The sequence below is a fragment of the Actinia tenebrosa genome, unplaced genomic scaffold (assembly GCF_029948245.1).
Source record: "Actinia tenebrosa isolate PJP-AT-01 unplaced genomic scaffold, QUT_ActTen_1.0 PGA_scaffold0__85_contigs__length_37466705, whole genome shotgun sequence".
Classification (NCBI taxonomy): domain Eukaryota; kingdom Metazoa; phylum Cnidaria; class Anthozoa; order Actiniaria; family Actiniidae; genus Actinia; species Actinia tenebrosa.
Genome location: NW_028292569.1, coordinates 21,448,724 through 21,461,039, shown reverse-complemented (window position 1 = coordinate 21,461,039; position 12,316 = coordinate 21,448,724). Strand labels below are relative to the sequence as shown.

Here is a 12,316-nt window from a genome sequence, read left to right as displayed (position 1 = left end):
TAAATTATGGGATGTAAGTTTTTTGCTAACTCCCAGGTGGTCAGTCTGATGAACCCCGTTGCTGGGGCGTCGTAGTAACCCGGTAGTGACACCTTAAAGAATTGGGAGTCTGGATGTCCGTAACGGTCATAATACTCCTTACAATCCCCAAGGCCTTTGAAACTGGCGGGGTAACAGTGTTTCATATCCAACGACACGTACTTCGTCTTCGTTGTACTCCATATTCCAAAGACCGCCGTGACCGTGTTCTACGCAAGCTTTGGAGATATCTTTGAACTCTTTTGGGGTAGGTTTCCAGCCGTTCCTTTTCTTCGCGGCTAAGAAGTCCAAGCTGCGAGAGCTGAGCACTTCGTCTGAAAAGTCCTCACCAAGGGTTTCGCAGGCGCTTTTAATGCGTTGATGTTCCACTTCTGGTCGGTATAAAGTACCATCTTGCGTCATGAATTGACATCCTTCTGAATCCATTAACCAAATAGAATTCTCATGAACTAATTCTGTCAATGGGGAATTCTTATAGACCTTTGTCTCCTTCTTTCTTGGGAACCTCAACTCCCTCCACGCGTGCGCGTTGTGTTGGTAAATGACTATGGGAGCACCTTTGCCTTCGTATTTATGCGTTCCTGGGTAAATAAAGCCGTCGGTGATATCTTTCACATGGATTCGCCTTCCTAACGTGGTTTCCAACTTCTTGATGTTTTCGATGGTTCCTCCAGTTTTACGAGTAGAATGCTCCCATTTCCTGATGGCTTCTCTTCTTTTTGGCGTAAGCTTACCACCCCGAGAGGAATCCTCGAAAAACTCCCTAACCAGCTTCCCAACGCAGTTACCAGGATGTCGCATTGGTTTAAGCTTCTTAACGTCCGGCTTCTTAATTTCGTATGCACCGTAGATGACCACGGTAACCGGGTAAGCGACCTCGTAGAAGAGCATGTCTATTCCCTCAAGTGCTCCCGGTCGTGTGTGCTTATTCAAAACGAACAGGTTCTGCTTACCAGACGCTCTGATAGGATTACGACCCTTTTCTATTATCCACTCACCGTCTAAGTACTTTACGAATGTCAACTCCAAACGGTAATCGCCGGCTGGCATTCTGTTGATTATCTTTTCAGCCATTTTGTAATTCATGGTTTTGTCTGTCTTTCCCTCCATAAATGTAGCGAAGACAAAGTCAGCGTCTGAGTTATCCATCACCTGATTTCCGAGCCTGCGCACAGTTTTGTTTTGAATGTCGTTGATGGTGGCCATGTATATCTAAGGAATATTTTAACCTCCGTTTGCGATACCAAATACCCGTAAATCTGCTGTACCCGTCTTCGTAAATCCGCGAGTTAAACCCGTATATCTTTGGCATCGATCGCGAGTCCCCCTACCTGCTGCTCAAGCCTAGTCAGTAAAGTTGTGCCTTTTGATATCTTGTCAAAGATTTCACTTGTCTTTACTAAAAACGGTCAAACTCAATAATCCGATGATTTTTTTTTTTTTTTAACTTCCAAGTCAGTTACTTTAGATAACGCATTTAAATACCCTAAAGTTTCAAGTTCATTGAAATAATTTAAAACCGTCAAATAATATTCTCAATTCCGTAAACATTTGTATCCTAATTCTAAATATGCGACCGCTTTCTCACTCGCACTTTGTTTATATCGTTACGCCTTTCTATTGTCCAGAATATTTCCAAAGTCGTGCATTCCAACACCTCACGCTTAACATTCGAAGTCCGATCGCTTTCCGAAACCCTTCCGACTATAATAATTTGTGATTGCAATTTCTATGAGCTAGCAAATAACAAAGAAAAACACTTGTCATACGACTATCTAGTACTCTTGTTAAACTTTATTTAGTAAAATATTTGTTTGTCTTTAGAATGGCATAGTATCAAGTATATATGAAATTGCAAGCACAAATTATCAAATTATCTACACACTTTGGTAGAACAACATACGTGTAATTAGTTTACGCTAACCAGAGGGAGAACAAAAATCTCGCGTCGAACCATAGCGTTTGTAATCAATGCCCGATTTATCCAAAATGAATTATTTTTGTCCAAAAGTAAAATGGAATATGCAATATTTGAACTTTAAGCTGTTAGAAAATGTATACTTTATGGGGAAATTTATATAAACTAAACGCGCTATGAGCGTTCAAAAACCCGACCCGATTGTGTTCCGTGTATCCTTAAAAGCAAGAAGATTAACTATTCGTTTTGCAGATCATTTGGACAAAAATATATTGAAAATTAAAGACATTCTTTACCTTGCTGAACGATTTCGAATAAGGTTAAAAGCAAGAAGGCGAAAAGGTACTGAAGTCTCAACGCCATCGCCTTACCCTGCGAGCAGAGTCTTCTTTTAACTCCTCTACGGGCGAGAGAAAATAAAGCAGGGCTGTCAACCCCCAAGATATTCAAATCTGGAGAATTGGTAGGGACATGACGTCACAGCGCGTCAAAAAGCGCTTGAAAAGACGTCTTTCGCTTTGTAACATTTGATATGATTGGTTTATTTCTGACCAATCAGATTATCGCTTATATTACAATGGCCTGCTTGCAAGAACAGTTCATGAGGAACGTTTTGATTTTTTTAGCGATATAAAATAACACAAACAACATGAAATAATTGGAATTTTATGGTTGTGAAAGTCTAGTCTCACAAGACAAGAAATGGTAAGCTTCGGGGATTATCCGGGAGATTTGATACTCTAATCTGGAGACCGGGAGACACGGTCCAAAATCTGGAGACTCCCGGTTTATCCGGGAAAGTTGACAGCCCAGTAACTGTTTCCCTGCTAGCAGAGCCTATTTTCCTTTTGTTTTGGTTGAGAGAGAAAAATAGACTCTACCGATGTACGACGTTATTTCTGTCGACATGAAATTTGCCTGTATTCACATACTACTTCGCTTGTTCTGACACTCTGTCTCACTGTACATCAGTTCAACGGATTTCCTTCGGCAACTGACCCGAGGTCACGCCGGAAGTCTTCGTATCGTAAATGCGGATTGGATTTGGATATGTTCTTTCTTCGAAATTATGGTAAGTGTATTTTTTAACGCCCTACGATACAGAAGTATTTAACTTATAATTTCGAAAAAAGACTATACAGCTTTTACTGTTTTCGCGCTAAAATAACCCTAAAGTTTAACCATATATGTTAATATGGCGGAAAATTTGAATTTCTTTAATTAGCTGTAACTTTACGTCATTTACTCCAATTTAGATGGGGCCTTCACCAGAAATTATAGAATTATATACAGAAAACTAATATGAGTTTTCCACCATCTCTTTCCAAATCTTTTAAGCCGATGCCAATGACGTTACAATAGCTGTCGCATGACATGAAACGTAAATCAGTCGATAAATTAATAAATTAATTTGAAAGTCAGTATGTCTATTTTGAAATGCACTCTATACTTGACTGGGAGCAAGTGAAATGACTTAAGTATAGGAGTGATATGATGGTACCGTGGTGTGCATTGCTATCAGTGTCACAGCAGATTTCTAGACGCGTTGTAATTTGTTAACATGCACCTCAGGTAGCCCATACGGAATACTATTACAATAGTCGATTCTTCCCATCACAAAAGCATGGACAAATTTTTCAGTTGCTTATTCAGTTAAATACTTCCGTATGTGTCTTATATTATAAATATGATAGTATGCAGTGCTACAAGTTTTGTTGATGGATCGAGGGTGTGTACGAAGGAGAGGAGATTAGTTTCGTAAGAAGTCAGTAAATTATTTAAAAACATCGATCAGAGAAAATGTTGATCATAAAAAATTATGTATATAATTATGTATATAAACAAGTGAAATAATTTTTTCCTACAAACACTTTATCTCCGATAAGCAGTATAACGTTGTCATCAAGGGGAGCAAATCCGATTGATGTAGTCTATGGCACATTTAATATATCATGATACGTGCATGCAACAATAAAAATGCATTTATTAATCAAATTTATTAAACGTAAAGTCTTATAAATTCGGATCCTTTTCTAGGTCGAGGTATTATTTAAGGCTTTGGGACAATTTTCTTAGTCAAGATTCCTTATCATTTTTTTATAGACAAACAATAAATGTATTTGTTTGGTATCAACTACGAACACGTTTTGACCCAATAACTAGTGAACCTGAACCACGAGGTCTCTTTGTACTTGTGGATATGAAACAGAAACCTTTATTGGTTTGTTCTTTATCATAACACTCTGTGGACAAACTATCATCATTGAATTGGAACAGGAAGGAAATCCGGGACACCGCACGAGGTGTATGAAGGGGTTTAGAAATCCCAATCCTAGGCCCTTAAACAAACCGCGTGGAAAGCCGAGATTTGATTTGTGCAAGTTATTCGTGTTTGAAAGCAGACCACAAACAGCTCGAATTTCGTTAAGTATGGAGTAAATGATGAAACACATTTTTCATTGCATAATAATTATATAACGCTTATAAATTTAGAAGTATCAATCTTATGGAAGGATAAACAATAAGAAATATTTGAACAAAAAAATTATAATTCCAAGGCCGAAACTCCAGAACTTATATCAGCTCACACATGGGTGTCCCTTAAGTAATTTACACAATGAAATCTAGGAACCTTTTCATGCAATTTTTGCGCGCTTCTTGGTTTTTGAAACAACTTTATGATGATTGTGGTTTTGAATAAAAAAGAAATTAAACATATAAAGAACCATTAAACGAAAAAAACATTTCAAACCTGTTAGGGTGATATTGATAAAGTGTTCATCATAACCAAGTAAATTTCTGCTTTACATTTGTACAACCCATAGCTGCCTGCGTCAATGGTTACTAGTTCCAAGACACCAACACCAGTAACGGTATGAGATCCTGTAGCTATTGATTGAATACTGGGATCATACCAAGTGAACAGAGGAGAGGGCACGACATGGGTCAAACAGTATATCCTGATTTTACCACCATTATATGAAGCCACTGTGAAATTTGATTGGACTACATCTATTTCTGGTTTGTCTGCAAAGATAATTGATTCTTACAATATATACCTTCTGATATACGTTCAGGAGGTAGAGTTGCCTCAATTTGTGAGTCACATATTTTTACTTTGCAAATGGCTGTCATAAAAAAAAAACTTTAAAACTAAGATAATAATAAGTATTCATTTAGATTGATAGATGGCTAGCTTTTTATCGTTTGAATGGTCATTGGATCTTTGACTTTTGTACCATTATTATGTGAAGAAACTGTGTCATTGACTTAACTGCATCTATTTCTGGTTTGTCTGTGAAAAGAAGAAATTGATTCTTCCAATAGCTTCTGAAATACGTAATCGATATAGCTCTATTTTTGAGTCTATTTTATTGTTTGTTTGTTTTTTTGTATATGTTTGACATGTTTAATTCTTTCTTCTCTATATTTTTGTCTGTCTGTCTAACTGTCTTTTCTTCTTGTTTGGCGTCACTAGTTTGGTATTCCGCTTAAGTGTTTAAGGTAATAGAGTTTGCTTAATAATTTCATGATATATTAGGAAAAGGCAAACATCGACATACAATTTCGTATTAGCAAATGACAAAAGAACCGGCTATACAATGAAATTCAGAGGTTGAGAAAATAATCAATGTACTAAACTCACATTGGACAGGTATTGTTGTACTTCTACAGGCTGGATTCTTTTTCGGGTTGTTACTGGCACAGCAATTATATATCCCACTATCGTTTCTTGTGATATTTGATATATTAATTTTTACATTTCCAACGCCTTGGTTCTTATGGAACTTGCCACCATCTGATCAATCTCAGCCATGTGACGTTTGGTTCAGGAACTCCAACAGCAGAACAGCTGATAAGTAATCCTTCGAATTCATTTAATTGTATGTTTGAAGACGAAGGATTTAACGTGATATTAGGAAAAGTTGTTATAAGACGAACGAAACTTCTTTCAATAAACTACAATTATTACAATCATTGGTCATGCTAAAAATCACAAAAATGCATCCAGATTATAGATTTTAAAGGTGCTAAAAAAAATAGAACCTTATCTATTATTAAAAAATGATGCATAAAGTAAACAAAAGCAAAAACGACAAAACAAACTATTTAAAAAACTTTCCGTTTGAGAAAAAAAAATTCAATACAATAATATATTGAAAATAAATAAAAAAGCAAAGATAAAGGAAAGCTTGATATGACATGGACGATAAAAATAGTTGAAACTCGATAAAGTCCTTTTTTGCTTTGTTTTATCTTGATACGTTTTGTGTTATTTTTGTGCTCCTTATTATTGTTATTTCTTTCGTTTACTAAAAACAAACTTAGCCGAAGGGCGTAAATGTGATTTTCATTCCAGAAGTTTTTTTTTTTTTTTTTTGGATTGATGCTTTAAATCTTCACATTATACTAGTGGCAGGGCTTCACTGGGAAAAATCAGTGATTTTTTTTATTTTTAAAGTGATACCCCCAGCCAGCCATTGAAAACAAACTCAACTTTTTTCTCAAAATGATATACCAGTGGAATTAATTAGTAATGGAATCAAACATAACGATTGATTTCGAAAGCATCTAAACCTTCAAGATATTGAAGGAAGCCCCTCGTTGTTACGTATTGTGCTCGAGAGAGAGAGTTCATGGAAGACGCTTTCTGGTTTACTGTCATTGAATAAGGGAAAACCTACCTCATGGCGCGCACCTTTTTTCGTAGATGTTACCTACTATATTATTATTCATACATTGAATGTCCTTTCATTTATTACTACCACTCTTACTATAATACTACAAATCGTATAACCCATGCCGAATGTTCTCTTTTGGTTTCCTTTCGTCCAATAAGGTTGGAGTGCATTCTCTCGATACTGCTCCAACATCAATATTCGGTGGTATCAGGTTTGGTGATTCGTGGGGTGTGTTCAATGCTGCTGGTTCGTGTGTTTTCATTTCTATTCAATCCTGTATACATAAAGAATATATTAAGAGAGAATACTTTTTATACTCAAGCAGTGAGCGCCAAGGGCTGTTGTAAAAGGCTAAAATTTTGTTATTCAGAAAGTTTAACTTGTTTGGAAGTGGAGATGACCGATGAAAGTGGAATCAAAGTGTTAACCCAGTGCAAAAATTTTATTCGAAAATGAGGTTTAGGCCTTCATTTGCTTATTTCCCATATATTTTCTCTAAAAAAGCCTGACAAAGCAACATTCTAACACAAATGCAGCAAAACACCTTTGTACAACGCTTCAAACAGGCATCTTATCATAGTACATCAGTTTCTAACTGTCTAAAAAGGTTTTGAGTGTTAACCAAAAACAAAAATTGGGATCAAAACTCATACGAAAGTCTAGTTTTTGGCGCTTTTTGCCATTATTGCTCATTATTGAAAAAAAATTATTCTTAAAACAAATTTTGTTTGTTGGTTTGTTTGATAAACCCAAACCATCTACTCTATCCCCATTACTACTTAGGCTGACAATCAATAAGTAAAGGATAAATGAGTAGTCCATATTCAAATATATAGTACCACTTTACTTTTTTTCTCTGCCACGCCCTCCCCCTAAAAAACAAATTAATCAATTAAAAACACCGTTCAACAGTACGTATGGCTTTTTATCTCTTCATTTTTATTTTCTTATTACTGACATTTTATAGTATTAAGCTCACCTCTACAGTTGCAAAAGTTTCTGGTTTTGAAACCCTAAAAAGCAACAATATAATCGTCAAAACGTTTATCAAAATTCAGTTGGCTATAGTCCTGAAAAATGGCATGAACTATGAATTATTTGTTTTTGCATGGGGAGTGAGGATTTGCCTTGGACGGGGTAAACTGATTACATACAGTACGTATATGGAACATGTGAACTTACCTTTGGTTGTCCCTTCTCTTCCTTAAAACTAGAATATATTTAAAACAATAATAATAAGTAAAAAGACAAACACACCCCGATAAATTAATGACTTGAAATTATTCTATCGAATCATCATCAATTGTTTTACATACATCTATTCATCCATCCATCCATCCATTCAATCCATCCATTCATGCATCCATGCATGCATGCATGCATCCATCCATCCAATCCAGAGAGGGTGGATGGACTGAGGATAGATGATATTAATCGTTTATGAGTAAACCATTCCATGCATCCATGCATCCATGCATCCATGCATCCATGCATCCATGCATCCATGCATCCATGCATCCATGCATCCATGCATCCATGCATCCATGCATCCATGCATCCATGCATCCATGCATCAACAGAGCTTCCTTGCATGCATGCATCCATCCATGCATCCATGCATCCATCCATGCATGCTTCCATCCATACATCCGTCCATTTTTCTTTAACCATCTAGAAACTAGTTATATATTATTGTTCTCCAAACCTGTTTGGGTGATATTGATAAAATGTTCATCATAACCAAGTAAATTTTCTGCTTTACACCTGCACAACCCATAGCTGCCTGCGTCAATGGTTACTAGTTCCAAGACACCAACACCAGTAACGGTATGAGATCCTGTAGCTATTGATCGATTTCGGGGATCATACCAAGTGAACAGAGGAGAGGGCACGCCATGGGCCAAACAGTATATCCTGATTTTACCACCATTATATGAAGAAACTGTGTCATCTGATGGGACTACATCTATTTCTGGTTTGTCTGCGAAGAGAACGAATTGATTCTTATAATATATACCTTCTGATATACTTTCAGAAGGTATTGGCTCAATTTGTGAGTCACATTTTGTTCTTTGCAAATGGCTGTCATAAGAAAACATGGCCAGCTTTTAGTTGTTTGAATGGTCATTGGGTGATTCTTCCAATACCTTCTGATATACGTTAGCTCGATTTATGAGTCCATTTTTTTGTTGTTTTTCTTTCTTTCTGCTTAAAAATCTCATGTTCTATTAGGATAACCAAAACATCGACATTTCGTATTAGCAAATAACAAAATAACCGGCTATACAATGAAATTCAGAGGTTACGTTGACAAAATAATCAATGTACTAAACATACACTGGACAGATATTGTTGTACTTCTACAGGCTGGATTCTTTTTCGGGTTGTTACTGGCACAGCAATTATATATCCCACTATCGTTTCTTGTGATATTTGATATATTAATTTTCACATTTCCAACGCCTTGGTTCTTATTTAACTTGCCACCATCCATCAATCTTAGCCATGTGACGTTTGGTTCAGGAATTCCAACCGCAGAACAACTGATAAGTAATCCTTCGGATTCATTTACGCGTATGTTTGAAGACGAAGGATTTAACGTGACTTTAGGAAAAGCTGTCATAAGAAGAACGAATCTCATTCAAAGCACTGCTAGAATTACATTATTGCTCATGCTAAAGCAATATAAGAATGCATCCAGATCATTGATCATGCTAAAAAAAATACAAAATCAGTATTGTTTATCAATAAAAAATAATCCAAAAACTAAATAAAAGCAAAAACGAGAAAGCAAACCAACTAAAAAACTTTCCATTTAAGGAAAATATAATGATACTAAAAAAAAAAAAAAAAAAAAATATAAAAAAAAAAAAAAAAAAAAAAAAAAAAAGCAAAAAAAAAAAAAAACAACAACAACAACAACAACAACAACAAAACAAAACAGCAAAGATAAACGAGGGCTTGATGTAATTAATACGTGGTACGTGGATGGTATAAATAATTAAAACTCGTTAAAATCGCGAATCAAGATACATGTACCATTTTCCTAATCTTACTAATAATGAGATATGTAGCATCTAAACTAATTTCAACTTACACGTGACGACTAGCTTAACTTTACTTGTTATGGGGCTTCTTGTTGCCAGCACCAGAACACATCCATACGTACCACTATCAGCCAGAGTAACATTATGGATTACTAGTGTAGCAGTTGATTCTTTACTCACTCGAACAGGGTTCAGTAGTCTAGCAGGACATGTATTGATGGTTATGTACCATTTCCCCTCGTTGAATATATTTTCTTGTGCGATTTGAAATGCCCTGCCATTGTCAGCATAGAATATCCACTTTGGCGAATAGACACCAAACTCTTCCAACTTGTTATCCACACTGTAATCCCACACGAGCTGAGCTGTTTCTCCTACAGACACATACAAAACACTTGGTGGAACTACTGTGAAACGAGCTGCACCTAAAATATTCAACCAGGAAATATCAAAAATGTAAAAATGTAATATTTTAGCGAAAAGGTTATTCCTGTAGGATAAAGCGATGTTTCTGAGAAAGTAGACAAACAAATTCTCACCCTGCGTTCTGCTCACGAGTAACACGCTCATCATCACTGAAATCCATAGGACTAGAGATGCCTCCATTGTTTCAAAAGATTAAAGCATTAGTGGATCAAAATGATATAATACTTGAATAGGTAATGTATTTCACTTTTATGATTCGATGTTTTTTTTTGTTTTTTTTTTTGTTTTTTTTGTTTTTGTTTTGTTTTGTTTTTTTTTTGCATGAGGAATTTATTTCTCGAAAAATGAATTGTAATGAAAAGTGTTTTCTTCCATTCTAGCGCATTTTAACACCAATCAAATGATGCTAAAATCAAGCTCATGTTTATTTTATTGTAATCAGTGCCCGGGGGCAATAGGGGGAGGGGGGGGGGGGGGGGGGCGGAATCAGTTTTTTTTGTTTTTTGTTTTTTGCTTTGTTTTATCTTGGTTTGTTTTATGTTATTTTTGTGCTCCTTATTATTGATATTTACTAAAAACAAACTTAACCGAAGGACGTAAACGTGATTTTCTCTCCAGAAAGTTTTCTTTTGATGTTGCAAATCTTTACATTATACTGGTGGCAAGGCGGAGAAAAATCACTGATTCTTAAAAAAAAAGTGCTATACTACCCCCAGTCATTAAAAAGTATTACTCAGCTTTGTGATCTAAATAATATACCTGTGGAGATAGTAAGAAATCAAACATGACGATTGATTTCGAAAGCTTCTAAACCTTCAAGATATTGAAGGAAGCCCCTCGTGATTAAGTATTGTGCTCGAGGGAGGTTTCGTACCTATGGAAGACGCCTTTTGGTTTACTGTCATTCAATAAGGGAAAACATACCTCATGGCGCGCGCCTTTTTTCGTAGATGTTACCCACTACATTATGCATACACTAAATGTCATTTTATTTATTACTACCATATTTACTATAATACTACAAATCGTATAAACCATGCAGAGTCTTTAAATAAAAGCCTAAAAATAGCATTTGTTTTTGAGTTGCAAGAAATCACTTTTGGACTTGGAATTATCTGATAATATATTGTATTGAATATTCGTTTCTTTTTCTATTTTTCTTTGTTTTCTTTTGCACTTTTGCTTTTTTTTATAACAGTGGTTATCTATTCCCCCTTTTTATTATTTTACCTTTAATAGAAACACCTTCCTTTATATATATATATATATATATATATATTTATTTATTTATAAAAACCTCTAGGTACTTCTATCAAAATATTCACCATTACCGGCTTTAAAACAACTACTTTTCTTCTACGCTTGAATAAAGATGGAGTGATTGGTATTCTGATCCTTGTTGCTGCTGATTAACATTGAATGTAACATGTTTTTGCGCTGTTTCACAGGGATCATTTGTTGGTAGCCTTATTTTATCATTTTTCCTTAGTAGCGACTGATACTCGTGCTCGCTTGACAATGACTCTCCATTATTTATCTGTTGATAAAGATGCTGAGTCCCTGACAGAAAGAGCTGTTCTGCAGGGTACTCTTTTGGTTTCCTTTCGTCCAATAAGGTGGGTGCACATTCTCTCGATACTGCTCCAACATCAATATTCGGTGGTATCAGGTTTGGTGATTCGTGGGGTGTTTTCGATGCTGCTGTCTCGTGTGTTTTCATTTTTATTCTATACTGTATACAAGAATATAGTAAACCATGCATATTGTGTTTGTTTATCTGTTTGTTAGATGACCCCAAAACATCTACTTTATCCCTATTACTGCTTATGTAAAGTTGGCAATCAATAAGTCAAGGGGTCAAGGGTGAGTGAGTAAGTAGTCTATATTCAGATACATAGAACGACTTAATTTTTTTCCACATTTTTTTTCAAATAATAATTGATTAAAGGTAACGCACAGTATGTGCCTGCAGACTCGGGGTAGCGGTAAAGCAAAATAAAAAAACATGTAAATATATAGAAATGAATAAATCAAAATATAGGTAACCTTTATTTATACTTATATATGTAACATTGACATAACCTTGAACCTTATTTATTAATAAATAGTGTCGAGCAAGACCTTTCCCCAGGCTTGGAACAACAACTGCTAACATAACTAACATAACTAACATAGTTCATAACAATGAACTTTAAATGGACATA

The 12,316-nt window shown here is 35.5% G+C and overlaps 2 protein-coding genes across 4 annotated transcripts in view; one reads left to right on the top strand and one right to left on the bottom strand.

Annotated features, from left to right (window-relative positions):
- Positions 1-10,292, bottom strand: part of LOC148913778 (protein CEPU-1-like) — a 54,843-nt gene extending 44,551 nt beyond the window's left edge. Inside the window, exons 1-4 of the mRNA XM_089039904.1 lie at positions 10,226-10,292; positions 9,737-10,111; positions 8,977-9,255; positions 8,345-8,620 (exon numbers count right to left, since the gene is read on the bottom strand). Coding sequence (XP_088896030.1) covers positions 8,345-8,620; positions 8,977-9,255; positions 9,737-10,111; positions 10,226-10,292 — 997 coding nt within the window. The remainder of the gene's footprint in view (positions 1-8,344; positions 8,621-8,976; positions 9,256-9,736; positions 10,112-10,225) is intronic.
- The window catches only part of LOC148913774 (uncharacterized), a 203,344-nt gene that overhangs the window by 135,567 nt on the left and 55,461 nt on the right, over positions 1-12,316 (top strand). The window lies entirely within an intron of this gene.